The sequence below is a fragment of the Zootermopsis nevadensis genome, unplaced genomic scaffold (assembly GCF_977971745.1).
Source record: "Zootermopsis nevadensis isolate Lab colony 2312 unplaced genomic scaffold, Znev_1.0 Znev_ptg000011l, whole genome shotgun sequence".
Lineage (NCBI taxonomy): Eukaryota > Metazoa > Arthropoda > Insecta > Blattodea > Termopsidae > Zootermopsis > Zootermopsis nevadensis.
The window spans coordinates 16,207,865-16,234,096 of NW_028259143.1; the positions used below are offsets into that span (position 1 = coordinate 16,207,865).

General features: G+C 38.7%; 1 protein-coding gene across 3 annotated transcripts in view; it reads left to right on the forward strand.

Moving 5' to 3' along the window:
- Positions 1 to 26,232, forward strand: part of LOC110831394 (cardioacceleratory peptide receptor) — a 223,239-nt gene that overhangs the window by 158,139 nt on the left and 38,868 nt on the right. For all 3 annotated transcript variants that reach the window (XM_022067322.2, XM_022067324.2, XM_022067321.2), the window contains one exon: positions 19,263 to 19,398. In XM_022067322.2, coding sequence (XP_021923014.1) covers positions 19,263 to 19,398 — 136 coding nt within the window. The remainder of the gene's footprint in view (positions 1 to 19,262; positions 19,399 to 26,232) is intronic.

The following is a 26,232-nucleotide window of genomic DNA, read 5'->3' on the forward strand; positions in this document are numbered from 1 at the left end:
GTTTATGAAGATTACTTTCTTTGAGATGTTGCGTCTTGTATTCTAATGGATGTTGGTCGAAGTTTCTAAAAGAGATTACTGATTCATAAGTAGCAACCCAAAAGTCTGTAATTTCCCCTTACAGTGGTCTTGTGTTTGTATCCTTATCAGAATAGAAAGAATGAAAGTTATGACGTCTATCGTAAGAAATTCTTTGTAGATACCTATTCCGGGTTACAAACTGGAAACTTCATAGTTATTATATATTTTTTTGTCTTGATAGAACTTTAAAAGTGAATGTGATAGATGTAATGTGCGTAAACCAGTCTGTGTCGAAAACTTATAGGCCTTAATTTTGTGGAGATAACAAGGACCACTGTTCAGTTTTTGCGACTAATCGCTTTAATAGTGGAGTAAAAATTATTTTTTTAAAAAAATGAGGACAATCAGATTTCCTCTCAGGAACTCGTCTCGTAATTAAATCTGGAGGGATCTTTTGCAGCTCAATTCTGTGCTCCAGTGGAATTCGCGTCGCGAGAAATTTGACATTTTTTTCCGTACAATAGATGTGCAGAGCTTATGAATTTTACGGTTCTACTAATTAGTTTTGAATAAGTGATATTTTCAGGTTCTTACGTCAGCGACAATGAAAATGGCTGTCTTATGGTATATTGCGCTGTATACTGCGATAATAATTCTGATGATGGAGGCAGAAAGCACCTCCGAAACGTCAGATAACTTCTACCAGATTACACGCCACAATAGTTCAGAAGACAGCCATCTTCATATTCGCTGACTTGGGAACGTAAAATAACAGATGATCTCAGTAATCAAGTTTTTGGATTGTCTTCTTGGAGGTTGGAACCAAATTTGTAAATTTTGTTAAGGCAGATAGACATTCGCGCTCTGGTGGGTTAACGTGCGACGTTGAAGACGCATGTGAGAGGAGACGACGGCAAATAAGTTTAAGTTCTTCCGTTGTATCAGCCTGCGAGGAGTTTCGATTGACATTTAAACGATTTTAGAATGCGAAGCTTCTGGGTGGTACGATCGAACCTTGAAGTCAAATAATACTGTCAACAGAAACTTGAAATACGGATATTGGAATTCTCGGCATTTTTAATACCTTTGAAAACAAACGTTGTTTCTACAGGATTTGAGATTTTTACGGCGGTTAGTCGGAAGATGGCGGCCGTCTTCTGGGTAACACCACCGTGTAGTCTGGTAGGAGCTTACCGACGTTTCAGAGGTCCTTGCTGCCTCAATAAAAGGACATGACGTTATCTGTGTCACTCAGATATTGACATGGGTATTACGAATATTTGAAGTGTGAATCAGACTCATTTTCTGTTAAGTTATTTACTCACAAGAAGAGGGCTTTTTAATTTTTAAGAATAATTACATAATGAAGAGCTTCATAATTTCTTCTATTCAACTAATATTATTAAGAGTACCAAATGGAGGACAGTAACATGAACGAAAAATTTAGTACGCATGTAGATAAGAAATGAACAAAAAAGATTTTATTATGAGACCTGAAATAAAAATAACTCAATGGGAAACGTAAGCGAAGATGGAAGGATAATATTAAAAACTGGTCACCCCAAATAGGATATGAGATTTTGAACTGGACTGAACGAAATACTATAAAATTCTTAAGATATTCTGTTCAATGTAGACAAAAAAAAAACCGGTTGAATAAATATCAGACTAATCCGTAATGGGATATAAACGTGCGTCTGTGCATATTCTGAATTATTAACAAAAGACTGCGTCAGTTGTCTTAACTTAGACGACTGTAGTTTCCCAACTGTCCACGCCACGTGGTATTAATGTCTTAATTGAGTAATGAAATCCATTACCCATGCGTTAAGGCGTATTGCCTTTATTGTAACATACTGGACTCGTACGCGCGGGGTCACGGATTCGATTCATGCTCAAGTCTAGACTTTTTTTTTTCAGCCTCTAGGTTGCCATTTCACATTATGCAAAGAATCAGATAAACATTTTTGTGTTATTTTTCTAAAATCTGTAGCCATACATCGTTGTGACATACGAGGTGCGATCGGAAAGTTACAAGACTGTGTCAATAGAGGGCGAACCGGATGTAGTACGAGCTTCTTCCGCTAGGGGGTGCGGCCTACATTCATAGTGAATCAGTGTGCCAGCCGGCATCATCGAATTAGCATTTGTTTCTTAGTTACGGGCGTTTTGGTAGTGCATTACACCGACCCTCCTGCGATTTCGGAATGGCGTGTGCATCAAATTTTGCCAAAGACTCGCCAAGACGGCTACGGAAACGTATGAAATGCTAAAGCAAGCATTTGGGGAGTCCGCAATGGGTCGTGCACAAACTTTTGTGTGGCATTCACGTTTTAAAAATGGCCGAACCTCTGTCGATGATGACGAGCGTTCTGGACGACCATCTTCGAGCACAACACCCGAAAATGTTACGAAGATCGACGTCGTACCATCAACGACTTGTGCGACATTGTTGGGATAGGCTATGGGACCTGTCAGCTGATTCTAAAGGAAGAACTCCACATGCGACGCGTCATGACAACGCGCCAGCGCACACCGCCCTCAAAGTTCGGCAGTTTTTGGCCTCAAACACCATGGCCGTCATCCCGCACCCTCCTTATTCGCCGTGTGACTTCTTCCTCTTCCCAAAGATGAAAATTAAGCTAAAGGGAAGGAGATTTGAGACGATAGAAGAGATTCAGGCAGAATCGCAGATGGTGCTTGACAGGCTGACAAAGAAAGATTTCCAGGGATGCTTCCAGGCTTGGCAGCGGCGCTGGGATCGTTGTGTTCACTCCCAGGGGAACTACTTCGAGGGTGATGGATGAATATAATACCTGAGATAAGTGTACGGGTTTTTATAGGCGGAGTCTAGAAACTTTCCGATCGCACCTCGTATTGCAGGTGGAGACAGTGTCTGTCCTATCTCATAAGTTTTGTTCGCCCGCCATGTTGGAATTATTACTGCGTAAAATTAAAACGTTGCTATTTTAGGGTAATATTCAGTTGCATAACGTTCGTACTAAATTGCATCCAAATCCGTCCAGCGGTTGAGTTTAATCATTCCGGAGAGTCGGATATGACCAGCTCTGTCTGCGTTCAGTTCATGCATTTCGTGTAAAGAATGCGTAATGAAGTACCTGGCTCGAAACAAAGTTTTCAAGCAAAAACTATAAACAAATACGCATGAGGCCACGTGTGTTTTTATTTTATTACAAATTAATAAACAGCGTTATGTTGACTTTTATCCCACGTAGAACTGTTTATGTAAATATTAATTAGGGCGACGCTACGTGATGATTATTTCATATGTCATCAACGGGTAGATTTAGAAAAGACATGTAACCTGCCGTGCTTGGTTAAATCTGTGTTAATTTTGACTTTGTGTTTAAAATTACTTTAATAAAATTTACGTATTGCCACTACGTATCAATTTACAAAGAGTATTTCAAAACATTATGTTGACTGACGTTCAGCGGTTAAGTATCTAACTAACTAAAAGATGCAATGCCTTTCCAAAACCTTATACGAGGTGCGATCGGAAAGTTTCTAGACTGCGCCTATAAAAACCCTTACACTTATCTCAGGTATTAAATTCATCCATCACCCTCGAAGTAGTTCCCCTGGGAGTGAACACAACGATCCCAGCGCCGCTGCCAAGCCTGGAAGCATCCCTGGAAATCTTTCTTTGTCAGCCTGTCAAGCACCATCTGCGATTCTGCCTGAATCTCTTCTATCGTCTCAAATCTCCTTCCCTTTAGCTGAATTTTCATCTTTGTGAAGAGGAAGAAACCAAATGCTTGCTTTAGCATTTCATAGGTTTCCGTAGCCGTTTTGGCGAGTCTTTGGCAAAATTTGATGCACACGCCGTTCCGAAATCGCAGGAGGGTCGGTGTAATGCACTACCAAAACGCCCGTAACTAAGAAACAAATGCTAATTCGATGATGCCGGCTGGCACACTGATTCACTATGAATGTAGGCCGCACCCCCTAGCGGCAGAAGCTCGTACTACATCCGGTTCGCCCTCTATTGACACAGTCTTGAAACTTTCCGATCGCACCTCGTAGGTGCTCACGTGATCGAGTCATTCCAGGCTTTTATGGAACACGGTTTTTATTACCGTGTTCTTAGAAGCCCGTGGTGCCGACATCTTCTTTGTCTAGTTCTCTCAAGTAGTTCCTCGTCTTAATATTTTCGTACTAACACTGTGTCTATATTTCGTGTACTGTTTTATTTAATCGCCCTGATAATAGACCTTGTTTAGGTAAAAGTGCAAATTATTATTATTATTTAGTATTATTTATTTTATTTAGAATTATTAAATTGAATTATATTATTTAGGTATCATATTTAGCCCATTTACTTGTGAAATATGATTCAATAAATGAATCTAATTATTATTATTAATAATATGATACATTTATATATTTAGTTTCATTTGTTTGTTTTACTTTTATTATTATTGAAATAAATTAATTACTTATTATATTTTATCCTGTACTCTGGTTCAGTGCTTGGCTGTTATTGGCCTTATTTGGCTGTTGTCAATGAATTAAATTAAATTGAACTGAATTAAGTTCAAATATTTGTCTCAGAAACTTCTCCAAGAATTACTGATCTGTTTTCACTTAGATTGAGAGACAAAGACCAGCATTTTTCGTGGGGTCAGTGTTAAATACCATGACCCTGGTTTATATTAAAATAGTTAACAATAGGTTGTATACATCTGCCTTTAAATAATTACACTTTAAATCATTTAATGAATGTAGGTTGTTAGGAATGTTTGGGCAATTTTACTGCTAACATCTGTGTTAAAAATATTTTTTAATTGTATCCTTAGATCGAAAGAAGCCAAGTCCATTAGAGTCCCGATTATCCGACCTTCGGTTGTGCGGAATTTCCGACGTGCCGTGTCGGAACGCGAAATTTGGTCAGAATGTAGCGTCCCCCCACCACGAACTTTCTACATTTTATATACTCGGTTTCTGTAGACATTCTATTGTTTGGGCGCTGGAGTGACCTTTTCGCAAAGCAAAGAATTGAGACTTAGAAATAAATATCCATCACTGATTCCTTAAAAAAAAAACTTTCATTTGGGAAATTTACATTGTGTTAAATACTATTTTCGTTCGTGAGAATTTTTCATGTGGTGCCTTATTGTATTTTGTTTTCGATTTAATGATGTCGTAAATTGAGCTCACTTTTAGGGTTCAAGTGTACTCATAGAAGTACTATTTTATTCCATAATATACAGAATATCCGAAACAGATATATATGAATTATAATACTGAATACAAACTTTTATCGTTATCAGTGTCCTGCGTTTAATATGGAATCGTAAAGGTGGTCATTTTGAACACCTTCATCAGATTCGGTAATTTTCCTAGTTCCAATTGTGATTTATATGTAATGGTTTTAGTTTATTAAAATATATTTATTTTATTCGACGATTGTGTGTATACATATTTTTCGGGACGCCTGTATAGTAACATCGACGTTTATATGAAATGATTAATGACAGTTTATTAGCAGCTTTCAAGATTGGGCAACGATCTTGTTTTCATCCTATAAATTTTCTTTTTAGCTGTCTAAGATTTGAGATTCTCACGGTAATAAAGATAGATTGATCATCGTCCTCTGGCTTGTGACGACGTTAGAGGAAATAATAGGTTGATGGACGAAATTACAAAATAAAAATGGTTCTTACTGTATTTGTACCTGTTTTAATAACATCAGTGAAAATGTGTTGGGCGGGTCATATAATACGCCTGCAGGAAATTATAAATGTACACAAAATTTTTGCAACCTGAAGAAAGGATTTAACTTGACGGATATACGCGTCAGTAGAAATATAATATCAGTATGGAGTTTAAATGAACGTGGTGTAGACTCAGTTCAGCCGAATGAAGACGAGGCTGTCTTAAATAGGATAAAGGATGGGATTTCCTGACCAACTGAGACGACTGTCAATTTCGAAGAACTCCGCTTCGTGGAGTTATGAGAGAAAGTTTGGATTACGCGAGAGTGGATGTACAGAGAGACGCAAGTTCAAGTCCGGCTTGGACAATTTTTTTTTTCCGGTAGCAAAACAATCATGTAGCTGTGTTGGTTTAGTTACTAGGTCAGGAAATGTAATTAAATTGTCCTGTAGTACAACCATTAAATAAACACGCACCGAGGTCAGCATTTTGCGATGTCTTTCTTTTAAGCGGGTTATTGTATGGCACTCAACTGCGTTACGTAATGGTTCCACGATGTCAAGAATGTCACCTGCTGAGGGGAAGAAGTCAGTCCGGTATAAAACCGGTCAGGTTTGGTTAGACTCGAAATTTATGCAATTCATCAGGCGGAGTAGGCATTTAGAGATGAGAAATGCATTCAGAAACCTTGAAGAAAAATATCACTTCTGAGACAAGGGCTTAGATGTTTAGTTTTACAAGATAGGAAAGGAGCAGAGGTTAGTGGATAATGAATTGGAAATTATGTAGAAGGAAGCGGTCGTGGTCTATTTAAGTCACTGTCCCAGCATTTGGCTGGAGGGACTGAGGAAGATCATGAAAAACAGGATAGTCTGTCTACGACCGAGATTTGAACCTTGGGACCTCCCAAATGCAAATCAGAAGCTCTAAGAACTGGACAACGACGTTCGATTTCACGATTAATCGAGTGTAACGTCATCAAAATCAAGGCAGTTATGGTATCTGAGGCGATCCGAAGTTGTGATACAACAGTGACCCATTTTTCCATCGTTGTAATCATTTGCAAGAATTACCTCGATTCACATTCTAGCGACGATGTGTTATAAAATAACCTTGTGTCACGCGGGTTGTCGATTTCTTTGGGACAGCGCAGCGGACCTGGACGACGCCACGAGACTACCTTCGCCCTCACCAGAGTCTGAGGACCGCCTGCAAGGAATGGTAACGACGTAGAATGTGACTGTGTTAGGGATCCTACTGGCTCAGTCCGGCTTCTGTGGTCGTGAGATTTGACGGGCTCAGAGACTACGAAGTTTTCAAGAAAAATTCTGCTTTATGGAATTGTAGCTAGCCAATTTATTAAGATCCTCGGTGTCTATAATAAGGCACCATGATCTAGAATAGGATTATATGTGTTTAGGGTAGGTCATATAGTGCAGGTCTATTAGGTTGAAGGATTACGAATTATTTAAAAATTAAATACAATTGGAATTTTGCAAGTTTATTACGTAATTCTCTTTTGAATCTGAAATATAATACTGACTGTGGGAGTTCGTGGATTTCCTCAGTCTTTCCAGGCAAATGATATCATAGTTATATCCTGAGCTACGACCACTATTCTGATCATCCGTCATTCAATAATTGTCCCATTTGACGATCCATGCTTTACAATAGGAATTGTTAAAATAAGAATCGATGACATACAAGGCGTGGGCTAAAATGTCATCCACTCTCCTCTTAAAGGACAGAGGAAGGCATTGGCTATAACCCCAAGTGTTTTTGTTAAAGCTACCAAGCAACGAGGCACAAGCGATGACCCTTCGGATTTAAGCGTCTCTTTTGTCAAGTTCGAATCTCGGTCGTCGACACCTGCTTATATATATTATATTTCTTTTTACTCATTAGTATATTTAACGTAATATTACTTGTGATAATTTTCAGTTCAAAGCGATTATTATCGGTCTCTTGTCATTAATTTCTGCAATTTGTAGTGAGTTTTAGTCATAGCATTTATACCATTACGTCACATAGTTGTGGAATGGGATGCTTTGCGTGATTTTGATTTTTCAAGTATACCATTTCTCCTATTAGACATCTAATATTTTTTCCACTTATATCATGATAATACCGGTTAAATTTACTTCGTGAACCATTTCTGTGAAACTGTAAATGCTTAGTAAATACTATTTCATAACGGTTTACAATTAGGTACCTGCAGGTGAATCTCGGTGAACTACCTCGTAGCACCCTCTCCAATCTTTGAAGTTTACTGAATGTCATATATATCCTATAAATATCCACTGCAGTTGATTGTCCTTCGTTAAATATCTTAAGATGTCTCCGTATTTATTAAAATGAGAGTTTCGACATCGTTGTTGTCGAAAGCATCGTCTGTGGTAAAGACATTTCGTCTGCAAGTACCACTACAATTGTTCTTAGACACAAACCAAGACAGCGTTTTTGAATATGAGAACTCTGGCTCTCTGACAGATAATGGATTCATATCAACACTTCATACCTCATCTCAACCAGACTTACAATCCGATACACATCAACTCACTAACTAGAACACTGTAATCCGTTAATCTCAGTTGAATTGTCTAAAACAAAGACTGAGCGAGTTGACAGCTCAGGGGTATCACAACTTGTATTGGTAATGCGTCCGTTTTGAATTTCGGCCAGAGATTGGCTATTCTGATATGTTCTCTCTTGATCTTGTTAAGAAGTTGACATATCTTTCAAAGGATTCCACCGATACTTTGCCCGAATCATCACTCAAATATCTCCACCGCTTCATAACTGAATCCAAAATGCAGATAACAGACGACAGAGCGTCGTTAAGTGACTGACACTGCTTTAACGCCGTCAGTGTCAAAGCCAGGCATATAAATCCACCGCCTTCCTCAAAAGCTACCTCCGAAAGATCGATCTTAATGGATTCCTCCCATCTTATTCTGGGTCTTCCAAGTAGATGTCCTCCAACCAAAATATGTGTGTAGGTCTATTTCTTGTCTCCACCATTCTAGCTACATGTTCAACCCATCGTAGCCTCCTGTATTCCTCTATATTATTATTATTTAGTGTTCTGTCTGACGACAGGTCCATATGAACAGGATCCTTCCATCCTTTTCTCGGACTGGGACCTGTTCATATACGTTCTTGGCAGATGATCCAGAAGTGGTTTGCCATTGCCTTCTTCTGTGTGTGAATGGAGTAATTGTTGGGATGCCACGGAGGAGAACTCCGTGTTGCCTAGACCACGGCCTTGCCCAACACAAGTTATAAATTCGGGCACCGCCGGGAATCGAACCCGAGACCCCAGGGCGTTCTAACCGCTAGACCACCGTGGCTTGTATTTCCTCTATATATCTTGGGAAAAAGGAACTCAAAAACTTCGTATGAGAAAATTACATCGTAATGCCGGGTTTTTAAGCCGAGCCAGCTTAGTGTGAGGTCTCTGTGATTTTGACCTAATGACGTCGAGAGAACGACCCAGGACCTGCACAATTTCATTGATTTTGCTGGGCGGTGAGCTGACATGTTCAGCTGTTGACCTTTAAACAAACGATGTCGAAGTATTACTGGGTAATGTATATGAATGGCCAACAAATTCAAGTTGTCTGTCAACAGTGCCAGAGTGGAGTTTCACGATGTACAAGACGTTACTACATGTTGAGCCGGCTTCAGAACGAGGATGCTAGTAGAGCATGAAACGGTGCTTCTTAAGAGCGTCCGTTCTCTGTGGTCGTGAAACACAAGAGAAACCCCATCGTTAACCATTGAGAGAAGTTTTGCCTGTCCGAGTCTCTATTCAAATGCTCGAAAAAGTCTGTAAATTTCGTATCTAAATGATTTTTCATGGCCAATTCCTAAAGGTCCTTATAGCATTTAAACCAAGCTCTCCAAAATGTTATGTTTCGTGAAACCGAATGCCGTCTCGTTACTTATGACACGGATATTTTATGATTGCGTTAATTTTAGATTAATTTTAAATAAAAACAAATAAAACAAATCTGATAGGATTCAGAATCGGAAAATTAATGCGTCAGGAATATTTTAGATTCCTATTTTTTTTTTTTTTTTATTTTTTTTTTTTTTTTTTTTTACCCACATCAGGCCGGGACTTGTAGCTCTGGTGGATATAGGAGAATCCCTCGAACTTAATTTAATTAATATCTTTCAGGAAGACCACGCAGTTACATTTTAAAATAACAGCCACTGAAATTACGGAATAAATTTATAATGAGTCATGTTTCAAAAAATATCAGACACTTTTTCTACCCTCCCTCATAACGTAATGTAATATTCATTTGTTGTCCTGGTTTCATTAAACAAAAATAACGTTTTCGGTTTACTGATCGTCGAAATGGGCATCAATCTCTGCTCGTAAATTCCGTATTATAGCGATGTATTATCTGGTTCATATTTAAAATGCTCATCACAAGCTTTACAAGATGTTAATCATTTGTGGTAGCTAAGTAGAAACAAACATCTTTATGAGATCTGATGTTTCTACGGCGAGTTAAAATGATGGTGAAGTTCTCATGGTTTTTGGCCCGTGTAGACTCGTCGAAAGTTTCGGAGCAACTTACTGCCTCCATCTTCAGGCATGAAGATGAACATAACATGATTTCTTTTTCTGCCTACGAGTTTAAACGTTCCGAAACCCAGTACATAATCATGCAGATATAATTTGTTCCATTTCTGGAATCTGTTTAATTTTAGAAGTTTCATGCTACATTTTGGCAATAAAATCTTGACTCATGTTATTCTACTTTGAGGAATTATTAAATGAAGATAAGGTAGGTACCTGTAAGTGAAATGGATTGCTGCTGTACAAATGCCTGGCACACGTTTAAAACTTTGCCCGGTGTTATAGAATTAGAAAAAAGTTCTAGGAAGAACCTTACTGTTTTTAATTACGTCCGTTGTTGAAATTTATATAATGAAGTTTAAATAACTATAAATTATGAGATGATAATGTTGCGTCATATTGTGATGATTATAATTGTTTAATTTTAACCGTCTAATCATAATAAAATATTTTATTAAATATTAAAATATTATTACCATAATTAACATTTAATATTTAAATATTTAAAATATATTAAAATGATACTCTTTCTATCGAAATGTTCGATTTACAATTAGAGCATCATCTTTTTCGCGACATGTTTCGGTTTTCAATGAACCATCTTCAGGTGTATAATCGATATAAATTCAAATGTAATATTCTAAATGCAATCCTTCGTCAGATGTCCATTAAATACGAGTTATCCTGATCAATTGTACTTTGTTATCACATTCAATTGATCACATCAATTGATCTAGAAGAGAATAACTGATATTTAATGGACATCTGACGAAGGATTGAATTTAGAATATTACATTTGAATTTATATCGATTATACACCTGAAGATGGTTCATTGAAAACCGAAACATGTCGTGAAAAAGATGATGCTCTAATTGTAAATCGAACATTTCGATAGGAGCATCATTTTAATATATTTTAAATATTTTAAATATTGAATGTTAATTGTAGTAATAATATTTTAATATTTAATAAAATATTTTATTGTGATTAGACGATTAAAATTAAACAACTATAAATTAGTAATTATAATATTCGATAATTTATTTATGTGTATAAATAACACAGTAACAGTCTACTGACTATGGTAAATTTGCCAAATATAAAATCAAATATTTTTTCACCTTTACCATATTTTCATTGTTAATAGACGCTTCATTCAATATTTTTATAGAATTAATGTTCAGTTACTTGTAGCAGCATAACATTCCCAGAAGCCATAGAAAGTTACTGGCATAACAGCATAACGTATTTCATTGCCACCACCAAAAAACATTCAACAGGGATGACACGATGTTAAGAGCCATCAACCTAAAATCACACAACAGATAACTTTTCTCTGAAGTTTTTATATATTTCCGGTAGGATCTGAGGTTTACACGGCGGTGAGTCTGAAGATGGCTGTCCACTGGGTTGTAGCGCCATGAGCCCTGATGATGGAGGCAGCAAGGTCCTCTGAAACGTTGCTAAACTTCTACCAGACCACACGGTGCTAAAACCACAGACGACAGCCATCTGCATTCATATTTCCGTTCCAAAGTACAATGACATCATGCTCAAACAGCGTCGAGGCGAATCCGCAAAGGAGCGTCGTTTTGAAGCGACGCCTAGTGACGCGGTGCCCCAGTACGAAGGGAACTTGTAATATTGTTGGCTAACAAGACTGGAATACTAAAATAGAACACGGAGGCGAGCGAGTATATGATAGACGAATGAGTGTATTCAATGGCACAGTCCAACAAAGTTTCTGAAATCCGAGGCTCCATCTAAAACTGAAGAACAAATTCGTATCAAATCAAATTGCAACTATAAATCACATCATCACGTAAACATTTCATGACGCAGCGTATTTCAGAAGCTGGTAGTCGCTTAGCTGTTGACAGGATTTCTGATCCATTATAGTGCCCTCGCTGGCCTTGTAATCCTGGGGTCTCGGGTTCGATTCCCGGCGGTGCCCGAATTTATAACTTGTGTTGGGCAAGGCCGTGGTCTAGGCAACACGGAGTTTTCCTCCGTGGCATCCCAACAATTACTCCATTCACACACAGAAGAAGGCAATGGCAAACCACTTCTGGATCATCTGCCAAGAACGTATATGAACAGGTCCCAGTCCGAGAAAAGGATGGAAGGATCCTGTTCATATGGACCTGTCGTCAGACAGAACACTAAATAATAATAAGATGAGGTGGTCTAGCGGTTAGAACGCTGGCCTTGTAATCCTGGGGTCTCGGGTTCGATTCCCGGCGGTGCCCGAATTTATAACTTGTGTTGGGCAAGGCCGTGGTCTAGGCAACACGGAGTTTTCCTCCGTGGCATCCCAACAATTACTCCATTCACACACAGAAGAAGGCAATGGCAAACCACTTCTGGATCATCTGCCAAGAACGTATATGAACAGGTCCCAGTCCGAGAAAAGGATGGAAGGATCCTGTTCATATGGACCTGTCGTCAGACAGAACACTAAATAATAATAAGATGAGGTGGTCTAGCGGTTAGAACGCTGGCCTTGTAATCCTGGGGTCTCGGGTTCGATTCCCGGCGGTGCCCGAATTTATAACTTGTGTTGGGCAAGGCCGTGGTCTAGGCAACACGGAGTTTTCCTCCGTGGCATCCCAACAATTACTCCATTCACACACAGAAGAAGGCAATGGCAAACCACTTCTGGATCATCTGCCAAGAACGTATATGAACAGGTCCCAGTCCGAGAAAAGGATGGAAGGATCCTGTTCATATGGACCTGTCGTCAGACAGAACACTAAATAATAATAAGATGAGGTGGTCTAGCGGTTAGAACGCTGGCCTTGTAATCCTGGGGTCTCGGGTTCGATTCCCGGCGGTGCCCGAATTTATAACTTGTGTTGGGCAAGGCCGTGGTCTAGGCAACACGGAGTTTTCCTCCGTGGCATCCCAACAATTACTCCATTCACACACAGAAGAAGGCAATGGCAAACCACTTCTGGATCATCTGCCAAGAACGTATATGAACAGGTCCCAGTCCGAGAAAAGGATGGAAGGATCCTGTTCATATGGACCTGTCGTCAGACAGAACACTAAATAATAATAAGATGAGGTGGTCTAGCGGTTAGAACGCTGGCCTTGTAATCCTGGGGTCTCGGGTTCGATTCCCGGCGGTGCCCGAATTTATAACTTGTGTTGGGCAAGGCCGTGGTCTAGGCAACACGGAGTTTTCCTCCGTGGCATCCCAACAATTACTCCATTCACACACAGAAGAAGGCAATGGCAAACCACTTCTGGATCATCTGCCAAGAACGTATATGAACAGGTCCCAGTCCGAGAAAAGGATGGAAGGATCCTGTTCATATGGACCTGTCGTCAGACAGAACACTAAATAATAATAAGATGAGGTGGTCTAGCGGTTAGAACGCTGGCCTTGTAATCCTGGGGTCTCGGGTTCGATTCCCGGCGGTGCCCGAATTTATAACTTGTGTTGGGCAAGGCCGTGGTCTAGGCAACACGGAGTTTTCCTCCGTGGCATCCCAACAATTACTCCATTCACACACAGAAGAAGGCAATGGCAAACCACTTCTGGATCATCTGCCAAGAACGTATATGAACAGGTCCCAGTCCGAGAAAAGGATGGAAGGATCCTGTTCATATGGACCTGTCGTCAGACAGAACACTAAATAATAATAAGATGAGGTGGTCTAGCGGTTAGAACGCTGGCCTTGTAATCCTGGGGTCTCGGGTTCGATTCCCGGCGGTGCCCGAATTTATAACTTGTGTTGGGCAAGGCCGTGGTCTAGGCAACACGGAGTTTTCCTCCGTGGCATCCCAACAATTACTCCATTCACACACAGAAGAAGGCAATGGCAAACCACTTCTGGATCATCTGCCAAGAACGTATATGAACAGGTCCCAGTCCGAGAAAAGGATGGAAGGATCCTGTTCATATGGACCTGTCGTCAGACAGAACACTAAATAATAATAAGATGAGGTGGTCTAGCGGTTAGAACGCTGGCCTTGTAATCCTGGGGTCTCGGGTTCGATTCCCGGCGGTGCCCGAATTTATAACTTGTGTTGGGCAAGGCCGTGGTCTAGGCAACACGGAGTTTTCCTCCGTGGCATCCCAACAATTACTCCATTCACACACAGAAGAAGGCAATGGCAAACCACTTCTGGATCATCTGCCAAGAACGTATATGAACAGGTCCCAGTCCGAGAAAAGGATGGAAGGATCCTGTTCATATGGACCTGTCGTCAGACAGAACACTAAATAATAATAAGATGAGGTGGTCTAGCGGTTAGAACGCTGGCCTTGTAATCCTGGGGTCTCGGGTTCGATTCCCGGCGGTGCCCGAATTTATAACTTGTGTTGGGCAAGGCCGTGGTCTAGGCAACACGGAGTTTTCCTCCGTGGCATCCCAACAATTACTCCATTCACACACAGAAGAAGGCAATGGCAAACCACTTCTGGATCATCTGCCAAGAACGTATATGAACAGGTCCCAGTCCGAGAAAAGGATGGAAGGATCCTGTTCATATGGACCTGTCGTCAGACAGAACACTAAATAATAATAAGATGAGGTGGTCTAGCGGTTAGAACGCTGGCCTTGTAATCCTGGGGTCTCGGGTTCGATTCCCGGCGGTGCCCGAATTTATAACTTGTGTTGGGCAAGGCCGTGGTCTAGGCAACACGGAGTTTTCCTCCGTGGCATCCCAACAATTACTCCATTCACACACAGAAGAAGGCAATGGCAAACCACTCCTGGATCATCTGCCAAGAACGTATATGAACAGGTCCCAGTCCGAGAAAAGGATGGAAGGATCCTGTTCATATGGACCTGTCGTCAGACAGAACACTAAATAATAATAAGATGAGGTGGTCTAGCGGTTAGAACGCTGGCCTTGTAATCCTGGGGTCTCGGGTTCGATTCCCGGCGGTGCCCGAATTTATAACTTGTGTTGGGCAAGGCCGTGGTCTAGGCAACACGGAGTTTTCCTCCGTGGCATCCCAACAATTACTCCATTCACACACAGAAGAAGGCAATGGCAAACCACTCCTGGATCATCTGCCAAGAACGTATATGAACAGGTCCCAGTCCGAGAAAAGGATGGAAGGATCCTGTTCATATGGACCTGTCGTCAGACAGAACACTAAATAAAAAAAAAGAACCCATTGTTCTACCTTCACCCAAGCCAGATAAATCCAATCTAAACCTTCAAAATCTGTCTCAAGAAAGAAATGTTTTATTCTTTCAATTTATTGAACAGATATCTTGCTTTTACGACTAATGTAACCCTGTCGATTACACGCGAGATAAACTACTTTTGTGTAGCTCCGGATTGCGTAGAAATGGGCGAAAAGGGGTGGATCCTTTGTCTAATCTACCATCAGATAATCAACAGATCATGAAAACTAAGAGTTGCAGTTTTCAGTTGCCTTGGTATAACCTGGTCGTAGAAAGCAGTGACGTCACCAGCAAATAAGGAACAGGCCAGATGACAGCCCGGGTTCCTGGCGCTGTGCGTTCATGTGTCATTCAGTGTCCAGCGGCAACGAGACACAGAGTCGGTGTCATCCTTTGAAGGGAGTTTGCTAATTAACGTGAGTCATGTCAACTCGACGTGACACTTCCTGGCTTTGTATTGATTCAAATGTATGAATTACGTGAACAGAGACTTCGGTTTGTATGTATCTTCCCTACATTGAACATAAATAAACCTGGCCTTTTTATTATAATAACTGACATTTAATTGTATTTTCTTATGGGGCAGAGTCCTTGTTGAGTGAAGGATAATTAGTCTGACGAATGAGAAATTTTATGACGTCTTCAAATTCCCGCTACTGAACCCTATCCTGAGATAGTTTAATCTAGGCCACAACCTCACATTCAGGTATTTATTTACTCCATTATATATCTTTTGTTTATTATTTTAGATAATTTTCATTATTTCACGTTGTGTATCCTCCGATGATACGATTATTGATAAATAATAAATTGTAAAGGATATGGAAGGAAACGGTCCTTGTACTTCCAAAAATATGTTTCATGAGTACTAAACCACTCGACAGAGGCTTTTGATTATTTGTTTCAGAATCACGTTCATAAAATTTCCTCCCATCTACGCCCACGCAATACGGTTTTTCGTAGAAAATTTTGTGTTCATTTCTTAACTGTTTCCGTTCATCTCATTCTTCCTGGTTCGATCGTTTCGTGTTATTTTGTCAACAGACGATAGTCGTTAAGTAGACAATATTATTCAGTCTGCTGGTAATTCGTCTCTCTTGAGTCCAAATATACTCATCACCTCAGACACACTCTGAGTTCTTCGTTGTTAAGAATTATCAGATTTCTCACCGATATAAAACAAAACACAAAATTATTTTTCAGGTATTTTTAATCTTCAGAGTTTCAGATAAGAGGTATGAAAATACAATATTCTCAATTGTACGTCTGCAAGAATTCCCCGAATTCAATCTGCTGTTAACTCCTTTGTGAATTTAAATATGATTGTTCATTTTTAATAAATTCTTCAGTGGTAAGAATTTTCATAATATCGGGTATCAAATAAATACACTCGTAAGTTAAGAAGGTACTAAATTCTCTTTGAGACTTTAATGATTTCTCATAAAGGAAACACAAGAAGTCAACACATTTAATATCTAGAAAGCTTCAATAAAAATCAATTATACGAGGTGCGATCGGAAAGTTTCCAGACTGCACAAACTTTTGTGTGGCATTCACGTTTTAAAAATGGCCGAACCTCTGTCGATGATGACGAGCGTTCTGGACGACCATCTTCGAGCACAACGCCCGAAAATGTTACGAAGATTCGGCAGGCCATTCACGAAGATCGACGTCGTACCATCAACGACTTGTGCGACATTGTTGGGATAGGCTATGGGACCTGTCAGCTGATTCTAAAGGAAGAACTCCACATGCGACGCCAAGGCTCCTGTCTGAGGACCAGAAGCAGAATCGACTTCTCGTTTGTCAGGAGCTCAAAGATCTTGCAAGAACCGACCCCAACTTCCTTTCTAAGCTCCGTGTGACTTCTTCCTCTTCGCAAAGATGAAAATTCAGCTAAAGGGAAGGAGATTTGAGACGATAGAAGAGATTCAGGCAGAATCGCAGATGGTGCTTGACAGGCTGACAGAGAAAGATTTCCAGGGATGCTTCCAGGCTTGGCAGCGGCGCTGGGATCGTTGTGTTCACTCCCAGGGGAACTACTTCGAGGGTGATGGATGAATTTAATACCTGAGATAAGTGTACGGGTTTTTATACGCGCAGTCTTGAAACTTTCCGATCGCACCTCGTATGATGCAGATGAAATAAAAGACATATTTGCATTTGAATGTCGTTTCTATCACGGATTTCAAAGAAATGGATTATGACAGCACTCTGCTGTTTGAACAGTCTTGGTTCTAAGATCTGTAGAAAAATTTATCTGTGGTTGCTTGGACGCTTGGTCAGCCCACGTAGGTACCACAAACATGAGGACATAATTTAACACAGTCACTACACCTCGAAGAAAGAAACTAATTTGCAGGTTTAAAACTAAATTTTATATAAAAAGATGGATCATAGCATGAATGGTGTTGAATGAATTTGATTGGCTCAGGATATGGTCGGGTAGTGAGCTGATGTCAACACGGTAATGAACTTTCGAATTTTTAAGAAAGGCGAGGAAATTCTTGAACAGTTCAAAGACCGTCAGCTTCTCAGTAAGTATTCTGATCCATGAAATAGTTGGTTAGTTTTAAGACGAAAATAATACGCGTTATTCCGATGAGTACGAACAGAGAATGTGACGAGGCGAATGTGAGGATGAAAATTTTTACTAAAAGTGCCGACAGCGACTTCATAAATGCAATTACGTTGTGAAGGAACAAACGCATTTGTGCTTCACTGGCTAGACTTTGACTTTCCATCTAGCTTCCCCGAGAGACATTTAGTTTTTGTCTGCAGCTCGTTCTACGATGCTATTCATCCCAAAATTCAACAGCTTCAGAGGAACGTTAACTGGAATTTTATCACAGCACATAGTGATCATTGCGGAAACTCTGTGTTCCCATTTACGTCTTCACGATATGATGGTAGTTAATAAATATAATTAGCGAATACATTATTTCTGAAGTAATCATACCAAGTTAAAATTCGAATTTCTTCAGAATTTAAAATTTACTGCATAAATAAATTTTTCCATGCTGTAGAAAAGTACAAACCTTGGAAAAAAAAATACCATATATATATATATATATATATATATATATAATGCAGTATAATAAAATAAAATATATATATAATAAAACGTATATAAAAATATAAAATTTTATTATAATTCAGACATTCCTTAAAACCAATTACGATTTAATCTTGAGTTGACATTTACTTGAAAGTAAGCAGATATTTAGACATCATTGAATATACCCTGATAAGCTTCATATTTATTTAATATTAAAAATTACATTATATATATATATATATAATGCAGTATAATAAAATAAAATATATATATAATAAAACGTATATAAAAATATTAAATTTTCTTATAATTCAGACATTCCTTTAAACCAATTACGATTTACTCTCGAGTTGACAATTTACTTAAAATTAAGCAGATATTTAGACATCATTGAATATACCCTGATAAGCTTCATATTTATTTAATATTAAAAATTACATTATATATATATATATAATGCAGTATAATAAAATAAAATATATATATAATAAAACGTATATAAAAATATTAAATTTTCTTATAATTCAGACATTCCTTTAAACCAATTACGATTTACTCTCGAGTTGACAATTTACTTAAAATTAAGCAGATATTTAGACATCATTGAATATACCCTGATAAGCTTCATATTTATTTAATATTAAAAATTACATTATATTAATGATTATATAATATATATTCCAAACGTTATCGTGCAATACACCACCTATGGAATCTGCCTACTTTACAGGATTATCCTCAGATTATGTCATGTGTTCACAGACTGAGCAGTTCACAGTTCTCTGGATTCTGTTTGGTAGCATCGTCCTTGGTAACACCGCAGTGTTGGTAGCACTGCTTCTCAACAAATCTCGCAAATCAAGGATGAATTACTTCATCATGCATTTAGCACTGGCAGGTCAGTAAATACATGTGAAATACACGATCAAGTTTACTAAAAACTAATTTTAATAGTCTATTTAGGATGTGTATGGAATGGAAGTAAAAATTGTCGATTTTCTGAACAGGCAAGTGGAATTCAGTTCACAATCACACGAGGGCTCACACAAGTTTCAGAACGTGAACATTCCACAGGAAAACACACCTTTTAACTGTTTACTAATTTATGAGTATTTTGTTATTCTTTAGAAGAATTTTGTACACATTTGGGATGAAAATCTTTTCCTCGAGAAGTTAAAAGAAAGGAAAGGAAGGAAGGAATGAATTCGAAATTATAAGTAACATAAAACGTAACTAATCACCAGTCACAAAAAGGATAAAATATCTCAACGCAAATATATCACTTAAATATATTTCAATGCATCTGATATCCAGGTTCGTAATTGTTCTATTACACCATTGTAGTAATATGGCGTGAACCGTGTTCGAAGATACTTCCGGCTCTCGTCCAATAGGAGGCCAATATATCCATCCTTCTTAGGTGTTTGTTCATTCTGTCTCCATACACATCTTGAATAGAGTATAGTACTACATGGTAATTTAATGTCAGCTTAAAAGTATTGGCCGTGTAATGAGTACAATCGAAAAAATGTTTAACCGAAACTAAACTTACGAAATTTGAAAGAAATCATTTTCAGTTAGCGGATGAAATGACGTAACTGAAGCGATTGCCACTAGGAGCGCAAATGCTGATATTTTTTGTAAAATGGCGACTCAGCGCGGGAAAGCTTTTCATATGCTCGAATTCAGTTCCGCTAACAAACCATGAAGTTGGGGCTTACGAAGTGTTAGCCTGGCTAACATGGTTAACATGAACGCTCGGATTCTGAATTCAGTATCACTTGTAATAATACACAACTACTACTGCTAATAATTATGATGATAATAATAATATTGTGGAACCAACAAGTCAAAACAGATAGAACCATTCAAAATAACAAACCAGATATTATAATCCGAAAGAAAAATGGAAATTGTCTCTTAATTGATGTAGCAATACCAACTGACAGGAATATAATTAAGAAGGATTCGAAGAATTTCTTGAAATACAAGGACCTTCTCATTTAAATACAGCGAATGTGGAAAGTGAAGGCAGAAGTTCCCAATAATTATAAGAGCAAATGAAACTGTATCCAAGTCACTCAGAAAATATTTGGCCAACATTCCGGGCGAACACGACATCAGGGAACTTCAGAAAACTGCCATTTTAGGATCATAATACATAATTCGAAAGACGCTGATGTAAAATATATAGTCATCCTCACAATAAAACTATATAATACATGTAACACGTATTAAAAACAAAATGCATATCGGAAATAGCTGCTGAAGTATGTACCTCAGTGGTAAGGTTATTCTCGGTTACATAGAAGTAAATACACTATAAAATGGTAAATAGATGGAATAATAATAATAATATCGACAGCTATTCCTGAAAATATCACGGCGTTGAAAATTCCTATCCTATTCCTGCAGTATTAGAATTTGTGCACATTTTGCTTAATTTGTAACCGTTGTTGTAAATATAATGTTTCCACTTTGATGCTGTCGGCGAGCCCTAGGACATGACGTCAAATTTCAAACCGTACCACAGTGGAAGGTCATTCAGTGGACCTCAATCCAACCAACTCAGCCCGCAGTGGAAATTGGGAGCGAGCGAGCAGAGAAGCTTTGAGGTTACTTCTAGGGCGTGGATAGTTACTGCCTGAGAATAACCACGAAAAAGCCTCCAGCATTGGCAATGATTCAAACTGTAAACCGCAAATTCTCTGTTCAAGTGTTCCTCCGAACTCCTTCGCCCTACGCTTATTCAAAATCGATTATAGCTCTGTGAGAGGAAATCGTGTAGAATTGTTAAATCACGTCAGTCTTCTTGTGCGTTTTGTGCTGTGATCTGTAAAACTCCTTTGACTGTCTCTTCGTATACAACAAGCAAATGATTAACGAAAATTGAATCCTAAAAGATATTGAAAGACGCATTTGTGGTCTAATTAAATATCCCAGGACTTCCCTGTAGTAAATAACAAAGGACCTCAGTCAAGATAACCGGGCTCTGGGCCGAGTGTTTGAACCTGTGACCTCCAAGACTGCTAACCTCTCAGCCACGACATTCGGTGGTACCTCCTGCTGTTAAGTGACGAATATAAGGTAACTGAATTTTGTCGACACGGTCTCGTCCTCTCAGGTTCTCAATTAGGTCCTATCGTTACAAAAATGACTTACTTTGTCTCTCCCCCAAGCAACACGTGGATTTAATTTGCAGATGAAGTGATTTAAACACTTTGTAGGCTACATTTTGGGATTACCTCACACGAATATTTTGCTACGGGACTGATAAGAAATTAAATTATTCAAAAGCGTTATAAAGGATTTGAAATATTAAAAATTAAGTCATCCCAAAATTTACTCCGAATTCCTAAAACCTTCGTAAAGTCAGTCTTCTGCCTTATAATGGACTACATGTCCACGGCAGTTGTGCAGTCATTGTTTCGATTTTCGTGAGAAATTTTATATGCATTATAATTAACGGTAGATAAAATATAAAATGAAATTTAATGTTTCAAGGTCACAGCAAAATCATACAATGTTCCAACAAAAAGCGAATGAAGACAGCTTAGAACTCACACAGTAGCAAAGCTATCAACGCTGTACAGTTGGCTTAGAACCGATCGGTATTTGGAGAAGGGGTCAACTCCATCCGTGACCTTTGAGCATGCAATTTGATGATGGCTACTGTTTTGTATCAGAATATTGTTGTTCATTCCCTCGTATATCAAATCGAGTCATTGGGGCTCAGATCTGAGCCAGTTTCATCCAGCTCCATATCCTCGATATCTAAGTTAGATTTAAGGTTGTTTTAGCATTGTTCTGGGTTGTAACTCCTTGTGAATTCGTGGGTAAATTTCACGTTTTAGAGAAATATATTGTCTCCATCTTTAGCTATGATATATGAGTCCAAACAGCATTACGATACAAAGGAATATAATCGATATCTCTTCATGATCGATCTTGGTGTCTTTTCTGAACTTATATAGGAAATATATAATTCAAAATTCCAGCCAATCCTACTTTTCTATATCTCATGGTCCTAACAACAGTCTTGGCAGGCTTAAAACATGTAAATTACGACTCCCTAGTTTTCTGGTACTTTTCGTGAACTGCTCGCGAGTCCAAGCAGTTTCAAAAACACAATGGACGATAACAGGATTTGAGGTTCCCCACAGCGGTGAGTCCGAAGATGTCTATCTTCTGGGTTGGAGGGCCGTGTAGTTTAGTAGAAGCTTACCAACGTTTCAGAGGTCCTTGCTGCCTCCATCATCAGTGTGACTCAACTCCCGAAACGTCGTTTATGTCAATCATGCCTCAGATATTTGACAATGCCAAAATAATGTTTGTATAATGAATAAACCGTTGTCACAAATCTTAGATTTTCTCGTATTGGTAACTTTAACCAAGACGTGGTTTATTTATTACACACAACTGAGTGAATCAAGTATTAGCAGACGTACTTCGAATTGTGTGGTAATTCGGTCCAGATAACACATGGTTTTGATCTCAGTAGTTTATACGTACTCCCTAACAAGCCAACTGGTGCATGAATTTTATCAGGATTAAACGTGAATCTGTGTATCCTGAAGTTTGGTTACTGTCGATCGTATGGTTGGTATAACTGATACACGCCATCTGCATGAATTCAGAGCCACAGGCATCTCTTCGGTGAAGGCAATGTGTTGTTGGGTCGTAGACATAGAACTCGAAAGTTTATTTACACGGCTCTAAACTGCGTTGTTCAGAGCCCCAGGACCCAAAATGAAACCGTGAGGTCAGCTCATTATACACAGCGTTGTTACTCAAACCAGATAATTTAAAATTGGCTAAGACAAATCCTGGGGTCTCGGGTTCGATTCCCGGCGGTGCCCGAATTTATAACTTGTGTTGGGCAAGGCCGTGGTCTAGGCAACACGGAGTTTTCCTCCGTGGCATCCCAACAATTACTCCATTCACACACAGAAGAAGGCAATGGCAAACCACTTCTGGATCATCTGCCAAGAACGTATATGAACAGGACCCAGTCCGAGAAAAGGATGGAAGGATCCTGTTCATATGGACCTGTCGTCACACAGAACACTAAATAATAATAAGATGAGGTGGTCTAGCGGTTAGAACGCTGGCCTTGTAATCCTGGGGTCTCGGGTTCGATTCCCGGCGGTGCCCGAATTTATAACTTGTTTTGGGCAAGGCCGTGGTCTAGGCAACACGGAGTTTTCCTCCGGGGTTTCTCCGTGGCATCCCATTCACACACAGAAGAAGGCAATGGCAAACCACTTCTGGATCATCTGCCAAGAACGTATATGAACAGGTCCCAGTCCGAGAAAAGGATGGAAGGATCCTGTTCATATGGACCTGTCCTCAGACAGAACACTAAATAAAATAAATAAATAAGACAAATTATTTCATAAATATTTGTTCTGTTCGATGAAGCTGTAATACGTCACACTAAATGTTGCTGTCGAGTGGTCTGTTTCGAAATCAGGAGGTACCTGGTTTAAATCTCGACCCTGAGACCGGTTATCCTGACTAAAGCTTTCGTGGTATTCCTTGGTCACTCCAGGTAGAAACCGAGATCATACCTTAACTTAGACAACATCTTCCTTCCATATCGTTTAAAGTTCATTAATCATGCAGAAATTTCACTGAAACAGGAGCTCTGACCACTCAACATTAACATTCGTTGTAGTCGCGGACCGGTGGTTGAGAAACACTGGCCTAGGTGGCAACTACTTCTGAGGTCTTTTTGACTCAGCCTTCGTAATACCACATTTCAGTTCTTAAACTGGCCTTAAAAGTAGGAAACTCCTTCTTGGTTTTCGTCAGGAGCTGATTTAGTACCTTCACAGCTACCATCTACATTTGAGCGTGGATGATTATGGGACCTGAGACATTGGCCCAGATCAGATTGTAACGTCAGGTTCTCTGAAGACGTTGATGGACACTTGTATTTAAAAGAATGGAACTTCTGGAGAAATTAAGTGGCTAAATGATTGAAGAAGACTGTGTATCATGCAACTCACTGCAGTTATGCGCCTGTCTGTCCTACATATTTCGTTGGATAATGGTAACAATTTAAGTAGTATAAATACCATTATTTCTAAGTTATTATTACCATATTTTTAGATGTAGTACACGTTACATAGTGATTATTGTTTGCTAATCTGCATTTTTGAATAATTTTTTGGTTTTAAACTGTGAATGTGTACTCAGATCCATAAAACTTAAAATGCATTTCATATTCATAATTTTTTTTTATTTGTATTAATTTCTCTGTATCATGTTTGAGATACGATTAATACATCGGAATGTTAATAACAAATCTGCCTATCACTATGAGGACTTCTGTATATTTTGCAGGTCACTGTTTTTAAACCTTTACATAAACGCCTTTTAATCGGACCAGGTACTCAGAAATGCCACTAAATTCCATTTTACATTAATTCTGTTCTTCTTCTTATACACGTATCCGATAATCTTAAATGTCCAATCGAAGATTTATAAATTCATTGAAGCTGATATTTAATTTCAATTTAATCAACCAACATTCTGCTCGATAAATCCCATTGGACACGATCCTACAACAGTTATATCCAATTCACGTCCTCACAATCCACTTATCTGAGAGCCATTCACTTAAAATACCTAAATCTGATCTTTTTTAATATTTCCTCTTCGACATTCTGTGTGCATTTCATGTTTCGCCCATGCTACATACACATCTCGCACTAACATACTTTATTTTTAATACCACAGTAATACGATGTGAGTTATATAAACTTCAAAATTCCTTGTAATTTTTTAATCGTTTAATAAACTCATTCCATCTTAGCGAGAGATTTCTTCTATCCTGTTCCAAGAGATTTTACGTAACATATATTCCGTGTAGGTTTAAATGTCTGCTCCAGACACTGAAATTATTAGTCAATAATTCGAGATTCATATCGAGTCTCCGAATATTTGAACGTCGTAGACTTCTATTGATTTTGTCAGGCTAGCGAATCTCAGACACAAGTACTGCATTGGTTTGTATTCTAGATGGATTAGCAATGTCTGTGGGAACGCTTCCTTTAGATACGAAGTAGGACTCGAGACCAGAAACATACAGACCTACGCCGAAAACCGAGGATAAGTTTTGTCAAAAACAAAATTTTCTCTCGAGAATAATTTGTCTAATATATGAAACTTTCACGGCGACAGAATACATTCCCTGATTTTGCAGTCAGAAACATTCTTTAAATGTTCAAAAATAATTCCTCGTTGTGCTTTTTTTGAGGTAGGAACTGAAGTTTTGAATATCGTTTAGATGAGCTTCGTGCTTCAAAGAACTTAATACGTCCTCAGGCAGTGTAAATACGAAACAGGTGTAGTAAGATTTTCGAATGACGATATATTCCTATGTACTTAGCTATCACGTGAATAAATAATCAGACTCATTCGATTACAGAGTCCATTAGCAGAGTCTGAGTGTGGCATAATCCAACTCGATATCTTCCTAAAACACACATTTTTGGGTGATATGATAAGCTGTAATTGTGCATTGCCCTCTGACATTCAATATTCCTCGCATTTAATGTAATTCACGAAACATTATATTTGTTGAACAGAGCAGTGCAGAATTCTATCCCATGCTCTGGGTTCTATTTCTAGAGGCTGGCGTTCAGTATCATTACCTACAACTAAATCTGCATGGATGATATAATAAACATTAAATGAAATGAAATAGTGTTAAGAATAAATTAAA